Below are 15,978 nucleotides of genomic sequence, written 5' to 3' on the forward strand. Positions count from 1 at the left end.
CACACACACACACCACATCGTGGTTGCTCTTGCACGGCGGGAGGGGTGGGGGTGGCACCGTCCGTCACGTAGCCTACGTTGATTTGAACATCACCCAGATGTTAAAATGATTTGCATATTGTACTTCCGCTCCGAGGCTTCCCCTTTTTAATAAAAAAAAAAAGCCGATCTACAAGCTCTCACAGCGCGCCGGCGCGGAGGCAACAGGTCAGGCAGTGAGGTGAGTGAGCTTGTAGATCGGGTGGGGGGGTAGCCTCGGTCCCTAGGCTTACGGGTGGGGGGAGACACACACACACACACCGTCATACGACGATGCATAAACCCCATGCTTTGAATGCTTTCTGCATCAGCCGGCTTCTCTCTCTCTCTCTCTCTCTCTCTCTCAGCAAGCAACACGCAGTAACAGTTGATCTTAATGACACACGGGGGAGAGAGAGAGGAATCAGAGGATCATATATCACCACCGCCGTCGGCGACACTTATAAACTTCATTTTGTAAAAGTAGGTGAAATCAATGTCGTCGTGCGCCGCCGCTATACGGTTGTCGTCGCCTGAGTGACCGATCCGTCCGTCTGTCTCTGTGTGGAGTGGAGCCGCGTCGGGTTTACAGGAGGGTCGAGGCAGCAGCAGGACTATATTCTACTTTACCAGCAGAAGGAAAGGACAACCACAACATTATTAGTCTAGTGACAGTCATTGCGATGGGATTTGCTACTTTGGTTTGAAGCTGCAAGAGGCGGACCTCTCTCTCCAGGCGTGATGTTTGCATACTGTACGTGGAAGTACACACTGACTGTTCTGTCCTAACAACATAAGGATTTAATATACGACTCGTGCTATTGCGGGGGAAGAGCCGGATTTCCACGATATCAACATTGGGGATCTTTTTTTCTTTCTTTTTTTTTTGCCATTATAGCGTCGCTATCCGGCCAGGGTTGAGGGTTTATTTAACCTTCATTACAAGTTCACTTTATAGGAATATCGATTTAACAGAGGACTAGGCTGTCTTTAATTCTATAGAATCTGCTCTCACAGGAGGCATGGAAGGGGGGATCGCCTGACGTTACGTAGTTAAGTCACGTATAAAGGCTCTATGAGGGTACAGAGGCTGTATGAGTTTTTGGTTTTTTAAATTAATTTGGCTTTTGGAGCGACGTTATAAACGTCACAATTAAATTGCAGCTCATCTTCGAGCACTTTATGAGTCCCCGTTCATGTTAGCTTTTTTTATGCTGTAGTAATAACAATGACGGCGGCTATTTGGTTTGCTAGGCGGTATGTTGGCTGAGACCGAAGGCTATCACACAAAGTATTCTACTGCAGGAATTAAAGTTGTTCGCATTTGAAACTGCCTCCTTAGTTGTGACACGACACATTGTGTTAATTGTGCACAAAAGGCAGTTTTGGTGACTGCGTATTGTTTGGCATCCAGCACTCATTTTTCTTTCCTTCTGGGATTGCATTTTTTTTTCCTTTCTTTCATTCTTTCTTTTTGCTCTGTTTCCCAATCCCCCCCCAACATTTTTCCCCCCCACGGATACGAATTCTCAGTTTTCTTCAACATGACTTACGTCCACAAGGTAGTGAATATATTGCTACGTGGACTCGTCATCTATGCGGTACTGGGGTTGGCGGTGGAGAGCACAGCCTACTCGAATGATCTGCCCAGACAGTCGACTGATACCAATGTAGCCACTAAAGGTAAGCACTTTGTTGGACATGATGGACACACAATATGATGATGCAATGTACCGGTGCTGCTCGAAGAATGCCGTGGAATTTAGGGGTGCACAGTGATGAGATAACAGGCCGTAGGGAGGGTGTGGGGGGGGGGGGGGGTCGTGCTTCTTCGTAGAGAGTCACCTTTCCCCCCTGGTACATGCTGAGGAATGCCGGTGGCATGACCGGAATGCACGATGCCCTCCCCCCCCTGATAGGACAAGAATATATATGTTCTCCCACGTCACGTCCTGATGCTAAGGCAACATGTGGATGGTGTGGTCGCCAGTTGTGGCCAATGCTGAGCAGGCTGGTGATGTATAGAGAAGGCACATGCACAGTTGCACAAATACACTGTTGGTTGGGTAGGTAGCAGTTCCTCCTCGCCATGGGGTTTAATAAATCAAAGCGCCGTCTGGGCCTATTTATATTAACGTCACACTGGCGTGTGTGTGTGTGTGTGTGATCATATTTCATTATGGGAATATCAGACAATGCTTGATGTCTCCTCTCAGTAAACGACTTGTATTCTGGGATTTCTGCCACACTGGCTGCCCAACTATACTAATAAGTGCAAGGCTGGCAGTGATGTGCGTCTAAGTATGTGTTAAGGTAAGGTCACTTATCAATCAAAGCTGGCTTAGAAACCTAATATTGTGATGGTGGCCAGTGGTGTATGTGTAGCCTATGACATTCGCTTGCAGTCTGCCTGATTGATTCAAATTCAATATGCCTCATTTATGCTTGGTCGTGCACCATGTCACACACCTAAAATAGCACATCTGCAAGCTCACAATGCATCGTGATGCAACACGTTGTGACTGAGCTTGTAGATCTGCTATGTAGGCTATAAATTAAGTCTGGAGCGGCTCAGCGGCTGTGTAGGACAGACTTCTATTTGTGTAAAGAAAAATCCTTTAAGCGGTCAAACCCCCCTTGGTCTCAACATCAACTTTTTTACTGCAAGTGCTTGAGGTCAAAAGCACAACTGTGACCGGCCATGGACAAGGGCAGCAATATTGAAGTCATCCTATGGTTATCCCATTCTGACCTGAGATCAGATTCATACGAGGTTTCCACTGGACACACGCTGGTCTGACGAACCCATTCTGACCTGAGATCAGATTCTAAAAATGTCAGTCGCTCTTCGATTTTTCAAAAATAGCAGACCTACAAGCTCGTATCGCGCCACTCGGTGGCGCGATATGAGCTTGTAGATCTGCTATTTTTAAATAGCTAAAGCATGACATGATGCTAATACCAAAATGGGTGCCCGTTCAGAATGGGTTATAAATGGTAGGAAGAAAGGAAGAATTCCATGAATTATTAATGAAACAACCAGATGGCATATAGTGAATAAGATAAGGAGGTGGTAGAGCCACCGGTCTTGCAATCGCAAGGTCACCAGTTTGACCACAGCGCCTCAATAGTGTCGAATCCCAATTCCCAACGGTATTGTTCATTAATGCTCACTGATCCTTATAGTTAGAATGGGCTGAATGCTGAGGAGGACAAATTCCAGATGCCATTATCAGAAGCTTTTTGAATATGATGTATTCAGAATGAGTACATCATATTTGAAATAACACCTTTTGATTGACAGGAGATAAAAACATATTAAATTGTCCAGATACATTTTATTGCCGACGATAATTGTTCAGAATTTGATTTGTGCATGTGATGCAATGTACCGGTAGGCTATTTTGCGACTCTATTGTGACTATTAGGCCTGCCATGCTGTATCAACTAGCCTATAGCATTGACATTGCATATGTCCTCAAAGAACAAACTGTGCTTCATATTATGTCTCCATTGGGATGCATGTGTTTCCCGTCATACATTCTGGTTGGAGTAGCTGTAGCTTATCATTTTGTGGTGTGTTGTGTCAGTGTGTTGGGGGGGCCCACCAATGACTCAAGACCAAGGCCCCCCACTCTCCTAAATCTGACCCTGATGATATAGTGCAGTGGTTCTCAACCAGTGGTTCGTGGGGCATTCCAGATGGTCCCCAGCTAAATGATGGAGAGTTGGTAACCAAAATGGTGCCTATTAGATCTTTATCTCTTGAGAGTGTAACATGAAACCAAAAATCATTTGGTTTAAGTTTATGCTCTCAAGAGTTAAATTATTGTTAAACATATGCATTTCTTAATTTGCAAGAAGTCTACACAATTAGACCATGTAGAAGAATTATTATTTTGATCAACGTTTGCGTCTGTTATCTCTTCCATGGTACCACATCAATATTGGAATTGTGGACAACATTTTAAGTCTTGGGTCTGAGATGATGGCTCCGTGGCTCAAATGCTGAATAAATAATGGACCCTGATATGAAAAGGGTTGAAAGTAAAGCTTGACTTGTGGTGCTATGTCTTTTTTTCATGTTTTTCCAATTTGACAAAAAAAGAAAAGAAAGAAAATGGCAACACAGTAGCCTACTACATATGGAGGATTAACCATTCAAGAATCCTCTTATTCAGGGGTAATAGCCCCTGCATATCTAACTTACTATGTCTAATACGTGCACGCCCTTGGGTATGTCAGGACAACTTCCAATGTACAATTTAAATCTAAGACAAATAAGGGTGCTAAGTAAAATATTTATTTTTCTTTTTGCAAATTTGGCTGCCTTTTGCTCTAGTGACATGATGATGATAGAATGTTGTCATTGTATGACAATTATATTGTCAGAACCTTTTTTCTTTTACAGCAGAAGCTATATGCACCGTCTTAATTACAGACCATCAACTATGAGACTGACTATTGAAAAGTACAGTCAGTGTCAACACGCCTTCAAAGAGTAACATTAACAGCATATAATGAGTAAACAATGAATGTATGACTATGGAACTATGCATGCATGACACATTCACATTTGACCAGGGATTTAAAGGCAGAAGTATGCTTGCCCACATGGGCTTAGAAGAGCAAAGCATAGTCATTGAAGTATATCAGGTGATAGCCCACACAGAGCAGTGGGCTAATACACTGTCGGTGGACATGACCGAATAACCCATTTCCCAGCAGGCTCTCTTTAAAGGTCACCTGCCTTTTCATTGAGTCTCAGTAACAGAGTGAGAGGAAGAGAGAGCGTCTGTGTACATGTGTTTGTGTCTTCACTGTGTGTGTGTGTGTGTGTGTGTGTGTGTGTGTGTGTGTGTGTGTGTGTGCGAACGTGCGTGCGTGCGCCAGAAAGTTTGTTACTCATGGTCCGTGGAGAGCTTCTTGCTGCAGATTACATAACTATACTGTTTGTTTTATATGAAACATGACTAATTTGGTTTAAGTTGGTTTAGCTGTGTGGTCAAGAGGGTGCTACAGACAAGAGTAATGGACTTGAGGCAATTAATTCACACAAATAGAAGATGGATCTTTCAGGCTTGATCTGTGGTATCGGTCCACCTACTCGTTTATAGACCTGGTTTTGTGTAGGCTAAATGCTCTTACCTACACAGTACACATTGCATAATATATTAGAGGAAGATTTTGAAATGCAGGAGAAATTATAAATGTATGGATGAAAATAACCATACTTTGAATTGGTGACACATGTATGTAAACTCACAAATTATGTTCAGTTTTGACAATCAGCTGAGCAGCATGATGGAATGCAAAATCCAGTCGGGCAACCTGAACGCAAACTCCACTTGCCAGAACATTTTAATTACTTGACTGTCGGGCAGCCGTTAGTGTCAACCCTGTAAGGGAGTTAAAGTTGCTGTAGCAGTCACTTTTTTTTAAAAACAAATTGTATTCAAAGGGTAAGCAGGGACATTGTATACAATTTTTACAGAGTTTTTATATTTTCTTGTAGCAGTCATTTGAATTACAATGTTAGTCTCGCGTTACCAGACTGTTGCCTCTCGCAATTTCCAAATGCTTCCATCATACAGTCTGGAGCGAAGGAAGTTCTATCATGAGTAAAATATAAAGTGGAGCCTCCTCCCCATTTCCGTTTCGTCTTTACACGCAAAAGTGTCCTAATATAAATATAAATATAAATAATCTATACATATACAGCTTGCTGCTTAGCAGAAAAGGATTTCTTTAATTTTTTATGTAAAGATATTTAAAAATATATTTTCGTGGTGTAGTTCCAGACTCAATATAGCATTCAGAGATTGTGGAATAGTTGTCTGGCTACGCCTACGCGAGACTATTACTTCCACTTTTTAATGGTTATTATACTGTATATTTTAGCTCGTTTGGCATTTTAATAAACGCAATCCATTCCCTCTGGCCAAAATGATGATCACACAGTTCCATGTGTCCCATGAGGGCAGGAACTCCTGTTTCTGTATCATGAGGTAGCTTTAAGTACAAGTACACCCACTGACTGGACATGATGCTATAGTACTGTATGTTGCAGGGAGTCGGGGACTGACCCCCAATCCAACCATTGATGCTGAGTGCCAAGCAGGGAGGCATTGGGTCCCATTTTTATAGTCTTTGGTATGACCCAGCAGGGGATCAAATCCCAACCTTCCAATCTCAGGGCGGACACTCTAACCACAAGGTCACTGAGCTGGTCAAGGCAATAATACATTACCTCTTGAACCAAAACTTAAATTATGATGTGCCGGAATGGTTCGTAAATGACTGGATACATGTAATCGCTACTAATCGGGATGATGTAATCAGATTAAATAGGTAAATAATCACCCCGAATTGCATTCAGGAATAAATGTAATTAGATTATAGTTAACATTTTCAAGGAAGTTTGTCGTCATCATTGGCAGTTTTCGAGCCTGACCCCTGAGAGGTCAGCTGGACAGTCTTTCTCAACCTTTGGTGTCCCTGTCCTCATCTCAACTTCTGAACCACACACCCCTCTTCCCATGCTGCCCCCCCATCTGCTACTGTAGATGTGGAAGACAATGGTTATTTGGGCCCGTGGGGTGGGCTCACCGGGGCAGGTCATTGATTATTATAAACGACGCTATTAACACGTGAAAAGAGCATCTGACAAATGACACGGTTTTTCAGCACTGTGAAAGCCCACCGTTTGACCACATGTCACAATCAATGGGTCCTGTTGTTTACCCTCGCAATTCTATAACTAGAATTTCTGGCAAATCATTAGTCTCTCCTCGCAATTTTATAACTAGAATTTCTGCCAAATCATTAGTCTATATAGCATTGACCTGGAAGAGGCCAGACAAACCAAGTATTACACAGTGGTTCAGGGAATTGTCTTTATGTTTACCTTTGGAAAAGATTGCATACATTCTTAAGGACAAACAAGAAAAGTTTCAGGAGGCGTGGGGACGTTTTATAAGTTACATAAAGAACAATAATTTGTCACATTTAATGGATGCAGGAGCTGAAGAGGAGTAGTGCTGTTGTTTATTTTTATTTTTTTGGTTATTGTTTTGCTTTCTTTATACCAGTAATTGTCTTGTAATGTTCATTGTTGTTTGTTGTATGTTTGTATTGTCAGTTGTGTGTAAAAAAGGAAAATAAATACATTGTTGGAAAAAAAAATCATTAGTCTAGTGAAGTTTAGACATCCAGTCAGCACGGCGGTGGTTTGTGATATTCTTTTATTGCCGCAGCTAGCAAATTAAAAGATTAATTCTCCTCAAAGCCACCCTACAAATATGCATTTTAATCCTAACAAACATGTTCTGCCATCACTGTATGCAAAGTGCATATTAATCGCAGCACACGTCGTATATCTGTTTTTTGCATTTATATAATCTGCCTTCTGCCCTCACTATTACGCAACTCTAGTTGGCAGGCTGCAGCCTATTCATGAATTACCGGTAAGTTTGCTACGTGGACATTTATGTCATCATTATCATTAGTTATTGTTGAAATACACATTGAATGTCTTCTAATGGTTAACATCTTCCATTTAGATGCATAGTTTGTTGTCTCCCACCTGGTCTGTTTTCCGTCTTTATACTGTAGTGACAAAAATGTCTTATGGCATTAACAGTCACTCTCATTAACTTGATTGTGCTAAAAGCTTATAGGCCCGAAAAGGCCTCTCATGGCGATTGGAGATAAGCTAGTGTTGCAGCTCAGCAGTGGCGTAAACATTTGCTTCTCCCCAAAGTGTTTGTTGTGCTCTGTGTTTTTGACACAACGTGGCGTCGCATCTCGACACATCGCGAACCCGTAGATCTGCTTAACCCATTCTGACCTGAGATCAGATTCATACGAGGTTTCCGCCGGACACACACTGGTCTGATGAACCCATTCTGACCTGAGATCAGATTGTAGAAATGTCAGTCGTTCTTCGATTCTTTCAAAAAATAGCAGACCTACAAGCTCGTATCGCGCCACTCGGTGGCGCGATATGAGCTTGTAGATCTGCTATTTTTCAATAGCTAAAGCATAACATGATGCTGACACCAAAATGGGTGCCCGGTCAGAATGGGTTAAGACATATTTTGAAAGAAATTTAAAGAAAATAATTAATATTACATTTCCACCTATAGTGACATTAGGGTCGCTAGGGTTAAAAAGATTGGATTATGGTGATATTCTTTTTACAGATTCATACTTTTAGACACTATAATATAGTGTATATTATGATGCAGTGCTTTATCTGTCACACATCATTGTGCATTGTCAGTCAGTTGAATCAGTCATCTTTGGCCAAGAAGACACATGCCATGTGTTTGTATACTTTAAAATATCCTGGTGCAGTTACCAACCTACATTATCACATTACACTTTCATCTATGTGGACATTTGGACAATAGTTTTGAAATTATTTCTCATATAATATCCCCACGGTGATAACTGAATGTGGTGCACCATTTTATTGCAATGTAGGCTACTAAAAAAGTATTTTTGTACATTCCAAGAAAATGGTGTACCATTCTCAAAGATTCTCAAATTGGAAATTGGTCAGCTGTTTGCCAAAGAGTGCTCATGTTTTTAAATTATTTCTAGTTCAACATGTTGTTTGTGTGTATTTTGATTTTATTTGTGTATTCTTAGTTTGAATGTTTCTGCCTTATTGGCCATGCATGGTCCACTTGAAAAATGGATGGAAAACTCAATGTGTTTTTTTACCCTACTTAAATACAGGATAAATAAGATACAGGATAAGTAAGAAAGAAATTAAATAAAGACAAGTGGTTAACCCATTCTGACCGGGCACCCATTTTGGTGTCAGCATCATGTTATGCTTTAGCTATTTAAAAATAGCAGATCTACAAGCTCATATCGCGCCACCGAGTGGCTATTTTTGAAAAATCGAAGAGCGACTGACATTTTTAGAATCTGATCTCAGGTCAGAATGGGTTCATCAGGACCAATGTGTGTCCGGCGGAAACCTCTCGTATGAATCTGATCTCAGGTCAGAATGGGTTAAATACAGGATAAATAAGATACAGGATAAGTAAGAAAGAAATTAAATAAAGACAAGTGGTTAAGTGCTGCAGGGAGCACAACAATTTATGTTCTGAGATACTTCCTGTGCTCTTGGCCTCTGTTCTGACAACCAAACCCGCATACACACAAGAAACACACACACACACACACACACACACACACACACACACACACACACACACACACACACACAAGAAACAAGCCAGGCTGTTTTTCACAGGCTTTTGGGCTTCAGAGTGAGTTGTTTGGGCTGTCTCTGGGGCCCGAGTGATTGTGTGAGTGTGGACCAAATGTCTTGGTTCTGTGTTGTGTTGTCCAATTTAACGATTCAACAAACAAACGCGTTCCCACTAAAGAGTAGGACAGGCTGTTCCGAATGGATCTTCTAGTGTAATAAAACCTAATCAAAACACTGAACTGGTGCGGTGTTATTTATGCCAAAGCACTTCAATCTGAATCAAAACTCTGCTGCCAGAGAGAAAGGAACCCACCGTTTCAACTCTAACCCATTCTGAACGGGCACCCATTTTGGTGTCAGCATCATGTTATGCTTTAGCTATTGAAAAATAGCAGATCTACAAGCTCATATCGCGCCACCGAGTGGCGCGATACGAGCTTGTAGGTCTGCTATTTTTGAAAAATCGAAGAGCGACTGACATTTCTAGAATCTGATCTCAGGTCAGAATGGGTTAATCAGACCAGTGTGTGTCCAGTGGAAACCTCGTATGAATCTGATCTCAGGTCAGAATGGGCTAAAAGGCTTAGGCTGTTCACTACAGGCACTATAATAGGAGTAGGAGTGCACGGTAATTGATTTCAATGAAATAATAATATTTTCATTACCTGGCCGAAGGGCAAGAATTCAATGAATCCAATGAGCAAGCAGCACAGCACAGCTCTATTAGCTCAATGGTAAAAAAGTAAAGAGAAAAAAAATGTTCAAATCCGGGGCAGAAGAGGAAAGTTACATAGTGCTGCTTTAACCAATGAAAAGGATCAATATCAGCCCTACAGAATAGATCAAGCACTATAACTTTAACTGGTCCTCATTAGTTGTGGTGTGGACATCTTTTTTTAAACAATATATTTACATTTATAGTTATAGTTATATCATGCTTATTGTGTAAAAGCATCCACAAACAATTTGCACCGCAATTTGATTACTAAATCAATTAAGCAAATGTGGGTGCAAAGTCAAACCTGCCTGGCGTGCACCAACATCTCTTATTCTGTCTGTAACCAAGTGGAAAGTTAGTGGCAAAGTGAATTTAAGGTTGTTTAATCAGACTTTTCTGTTTGGATGTATGGGCTGTCAAGGGCAGAAAGTAGTTTTTTGCCATCCCTAGGCATTCCTGCATAACTTCTGGTGGTGATGATGATGATGATGCCACGACTCGAGTATACCCACTATTGTGACCTTGACCGTTGACCGTTTCTTCTTCTGGGCAGCCTACTGTTCATTCCTTTTAGTATGATGAAGATCTGCTCATTAACCCATTCTGACCTGAGATCAGATTCATACGAGGTTTCCACTGGACACACGCTGGTCTGACGAACCCATTCTGACCTGAGATCAGATTCTAAAAATGTCAGTCGTTCTTCGATTTTTCAAAAATAGCAGACCTACAAGCTCGTATCGCGCCACTCGGTGGCGCGATATGAGCTTGTAGATCTGCTATTTTTCAATAGCTAAAGCATAACATGATGCTAATACCAAAATGGGTGCCCGTTCAGAATGGGTTAAAACACAGACAGCAGCCGCATTTCATTAAAGGCAATACTGTAGCTGTGCCCATTGCTCTGCAAAGGGCTAGCCGTGTGTGTGTGTGTGTGTGTGTGTGTGTGTGTGTGTGTGTGTGTGTGTGTGTGTGTGTGTGTGTGTGTGTGTGTGTGTGTGTGCGTGTGTGCCCGACTGATATAGTTTACTGTTATTAAAGTGGAGCTATGTAACCTTTAGTCGAGTATGTTTCTGTATTTCCTAGTTTTAGTCAGTGTTTTACTTTTCTGTTGTGTTCATCCTTTATTTTGTAGTATTTAGTGTCCTGGTTTCCTCTGTAGTTACTGTGACCTGTCTTGTCTTAACCTGTAATTATTAGTTTTGCACACCTGTGTCCTGTTAGTCTCCTAGCCAGTCCCTGTGTTGATTATCAGTTGAATTCACCTGTGTCCTTGTGTATTTATACCCCCCTGATCCCAGTGATTCCTTGCTATATTACATGGTGATGGGGACTGCCCATAAGGCTGAGGTTAGGGTTATCTAACCCTAACAATGTTCGGAACAATGTTACCGATACGGTATGTTGCATGTCTCATGTCTTGACATTAGTCTTTTAGTTATTCATTGTGGCTTTGTTATTAGTTTTTGAAACACTTTGTACCGACCTTCTCTGCCTCTGCCTCATCCTGCATTTGGGTCCTACATTATATCCTGACTCGAACCGTGACAGAAAGTTACATAGTGCAGCTTCAACCATGAGTTAATCCTGACCCAGATTCAATTAAATTCATTCAAGCATTCTCTTCTTCGTTTTTGGATTCCTTATTTACCGTGAAGGAATGCGAACAATCAAAAATTCTCCACAAATTCAAGACTTCCCTGGGTGAATATTGTGATCGATGGAGGGGGGGAAAAAGTAGTTTTGGGGGTGTGAAGTGTCCTTTTAAATCAACCATTTCCCGTCTAGAATAAGGTTGGTGTTGTGTCCTCCTCACCTGCTTGTTCAGTTTGTCTGGTCTCTGGTAGACAGCTGCTGCACATCTCAAACGGGGGGCTTTGGGGCTGTGATCCATCCTAATAGGGCCCATCCGAATGCACAACAACAGTGCTGGAGCCCGTCAGGGTATTTATAACGCCACTGGTATGTTCCGGTACGGTCCTCGTCTTCAATGTCGGAACCTTTGGTCGGTGGAATCCGATATAAAGCAGGCTGACGCCGCCGCTGACCTGCTGATGACATGGATGTGGGCTTAAGTTGGGATGTTCAATATAACCAGGTTTCAACAGGCACAGACACAACCCTTTTAGCAAGGCTCACCTGAAAAACAATATAGGGCTTTATTTAATGTCTTAACATAACCCCTATCCCTATGCTGGGCATGTCATATGAGGCAAACCTTTCACAAAAATAGGTGAACATTCATTGAAAATGGCTGATTTATAAGGGATTTGGTGTAGAGGGGGGGGGGTGGGGGGAGAGTGTAGGGTTAGTGTAGTGTAGTACAGTAGACCCCTAGGAGACCCTGTGACCAGAGACAAAATTGTTCTTATAATTGTCATGGCCCCCCCCGCCCGCACTACCTTGCATTTGAATGCCTGAACTGCGAAAATGTAAACAGTCCAGACAGTGAGGACAAAAGAGGTGTTACAAATTCTTCATGGGGGCTCGAACCCCACAGAGATGACGTCACTGGTGGTTACCATTAACCTGCTCGTGTGTCAAGCATGGGGATTGGAACATGCAGGCTGTCTGAGGCATAAAGCATAATCACTGACCCAATTCATTGCTTTGTAAACTATAGGTCGCATGCTTCGTGTATCACATGTGCTTCAGCAACACCCCATTAAAAGCATTCGGGGTTTGGGAGTGGGAATTATACAGCAGTGTTTGGTTGTGTTACTTCAGCATTCTTCTTGTTCTCTCTTGAGCACACCCAAACATATTCCAAATCAACTGTAAGTTGGCTTTTAGCAATAATGACGTAATATTGAATACTATATTAATCTTCTTAGTTTGTCTAAGAAATCTTTTCAGGTCTCCGGTCTGAAAAGATTGTTCATTTGTCCTAGGCCTAGAGGACTCTGTGACCCCTTTTCCACCGATGGGTCCCAATGGGAACCGGTTCAGTTCTTTTTGGTTTTTAGACCATGAGCCAGAGCTCCAAAATTGGTGGCAAAACTATACCCTATATTAAATTGTCTATAGGATCAATACAAGTAAATTAATACATGATAACCCTTCCACAGTAGTAGCTTTTTAATATTTTTGATTATTTTGCATATTTTCCTACATAATGCCTCATTTGCATATTTAGAAAATGTAATTTTTTTAATACAATAGATCATTGTCTTCATGTAAGTACTCAATTGGGGAAGTTTCACGGTGATAACAATCTAATATAGGTATGGTTTTGCCCACTCAATTCATAATTAACGTTTCAATTTTGGAGCTCTGGCTCATGGACTAAAAACCAAAAAGAACTGATCCGGTTCCCATTGGGAACCAACCGGTGGAAAAGGGGCCACAGGACAAATGAACAATCTTTTCAGACCGGAGACCTGAAAAGATTTCTTAGACAAACTAAGAAGATTAACGTCATTATTGCCCCTAGCCTTGACAACCTTGCAGAGGCCAAACATGTAGATGACCATGTTTTTATAGCAGATGCCAAGTTCATTTGCAGACCTTGCATCCCATAGTGTGTATAGTTTCAATGTACTTTATTATTGTTTTTGTCCAGCTTTGAGGGCTGGTGTAAACACAAACCTTGAATGCCATTGACATTGCATGGCCATTTTTGAGTGTTTGTGTAAACGCAAACATTGAAGACAAAAGTGAGGACGCAATTGTGATTGGCCAAAATGAGATGATGTATGATGATAAGAGCATTTCACACAGGTTTGTTTTCTTTGCTTACTATAAATTGCTCTGCATTAAGAGCGTCTGCTAAATGCCCAAATTGAACAATGAACGTAACTAACTTTCGATAGCACAGTCTATATTCCCTATGGTTTGTAGTGTGTACTCTCATAATGAATTCCATCATTGTACACTTGAACACATAAACATCAATTGACCTAAACCAAAAGTTTAGGCGATTGGCTGCATTGACTTGTAACTCGTGAGCTTAGGTAGATCAGCTATTTTAGCTATTTACTTTTTTTTCTCTCCTTTTTAATACGGTTAATGACTCATCACTCACAGGAGTCGGAGTAATTGAGGCCACCTCTACCGGATAATGACTCATCACTCATGCAGAAAGCACCACCTCCGTAGGAGTCGGAGTAATTAATTTGAGGCCACCTCTCTACCGGTTTTCCTGTTGTCAAACTTTAACCCATTCTGACCGGGCACCCATTTTGGTGTCAGCATCATGTTATGCTTTAGCTATTTAAAAATAGCAGATCTACAAGCTCATATCGCGCCACCGAGTGGCGCGATACGAGCTTGTAGGTCTGCTATTTTTGAAAAATCGAAGAGCGACTGACATTTTTAGAATCTGATCTCAGGTCAGAATGGGTTAAATCCACACTCTTTTGGAACTTTTGCTTTACCAGCCCAGTGGCCGCTGGCCCGAGTGTCCACTGTCCACCCTGAAACTGGGTTCAACCCTCAGCCAAATACTAAAATTGGTACCCTTTTACCAATGCTCTCGCTGATTGGCACTGGCGATCAATTGGGTGGATTGGGGGTATATACAGGTAGGTCCCTGTGACATAGAAGCATAATGTCATTATGTTCTGGGGTTTCGCGTGTACATCAAGCTGCCTCAAAGTGCCTCATGCTACAGAAACATGTGGTCATGGACCACATGGCCCCGGGAACCGTTGGTACCCATGAAGGCTATTTATATGATTTAGTAGTTTACAGTGTTAATCCTTTTCTCAGAAACACTGCAGGCTATTGTCACTATCAGCTTTTGATTTTGTGTGTGTCAATGGAGCCAGTCTGCTCCCTCTCTCTGCCACCTATCACTGTGCACATTTTCTTACACTTAAGACCTATTTGGTAAATGGGACTGCATTTATAACGCTTTCATCCAAAGCGCTGTGCTTTACAATGTACTTCACATTCACCCATTCACACACCGATGGTGGAGGAGGAAACCATGCAAGTGCTCATCGGGAGCAGTTACTGGTTGCAGTTACTGGTTCAGTGCCTTGCTCAAGGACACTTTTCAGACCTTTCTCAGATTCTCTTACCTCCCAATTCGATACGATATTGATACCTAGGGTGCCGATTAGATTTATATGGCGATTCTTAAATGTATTATTTGTTACTTTCTTTTATTATACTAGAAAATTTTAAACCAATTTTAAACTATATAGACCTTGAAAAGTTCAATCATACACGACAATGCAGCCGGATAACGTCAGTCAGTCTTTCTCACATGAAACAATAAATAAATCAAAAATCGATTCGGAACCTTGCGATTTGATTTTAATATCGTGGCATTCAAAATTGTGATTTAGCCATGAATCCTACACATGCTTTTTAGGGCATAGGCAGCTCCCGGCAGGATCCAGCTGCTGGACATGAGACTAATTAATTAGAGCGACAGAGAGAGAGAGGAGTGTGTGTGTGTGTGTACGTGTGTGCGTGAATTTAACAAAGGTGCAGACGATCAGAAATCAGCAGAGAGTGAGTGACGTTTGCGCTACTGTATGCCGAATTGAAGTGGACATCAGTGGAAATGCAAAGTTCTATCATGGTGTATGTTTGAAGTAGGATTTAAAGATAGATATTGGATGTAAGTAGCAGTCCCCTCTGATTTCAGGGACTTTCCATTGGCATGAGGCACGTGATTTGGCGGTCTGTGAGGAGGGGGGGGGGGACCTGCAGTGTGGATTTCTTTGGTATGCTCTCATCTCTTTCTCCACCTCAGTTCACGTCCTAAGTCCATGCTCATCACCACACTCGATTAATAGCGAACAACCATAGACTGTAAATTATATGGACAAAGCGTTCCCCGGGTCTAACATGAACGTAAAATGAAGCCTGAAATCCCTTGCCTTCTAATGCACTGTAAGTCGCCATCTTTCTAGATCCGTTTTGGACCAGCTGGCCATTGGCTGGCTCCCTTTTGGACCAGCTGGCCTTTGGCTGGCCCAGACAACGAGGCGGGACTTCCCCCCTTCTTCTCCGTTGGTTTTTATTTTGACTCGAGTGGGAGGGGAATCCCGATCATAGA

At 41.9% G+C, this 15,978-nt stretch overlaps 1 protein-coding gene across 4 annotated transcripts in view; it reads left to right on the top strand.

Moving 5' to 3' along the window:
* The first annotated feature begins 358 nt into the window (after positions 1-358).
* stim2b (stromal interaction molecule 2b) overlaps positions 359-15,978 on the top strand; it is a 71,814-nt gene continuing 56,194 nt past the window's right edge. Inside the window, exons 1-2 of one of the 4 annotated variants that reach the window (XM_083789192.1) lie at positions 359-772; positions 1,552-1,701. In XM_083789192.1, the coding sequence (XP_083645318.1) occupies positions 760-772; positions 1,552-1,701 (163 nt within the window). In that variant the 5' untranslated portion in view covers positions 359-759. Of the gene's footprint in view, positions 1,702-15,978 lie in introns of all 4 variants that reach the window. The other 3 variants (XM_083789195.1, XM_083789194.1, XM_083789193.1) reach the window with 3 other exon arrangements.

Source organism: Protomyctophum parallelum (genome assembly GCF_964188405.1).
Source record: "Protomyctophum parallelum genome assembly, chromosome: 18".
NCBI lineage: Eukaryota > Metazoa > Chordata > Actinopteri > Myctophiformes > Myctophidae > Protomyctophum > Protomyctophum parallelum.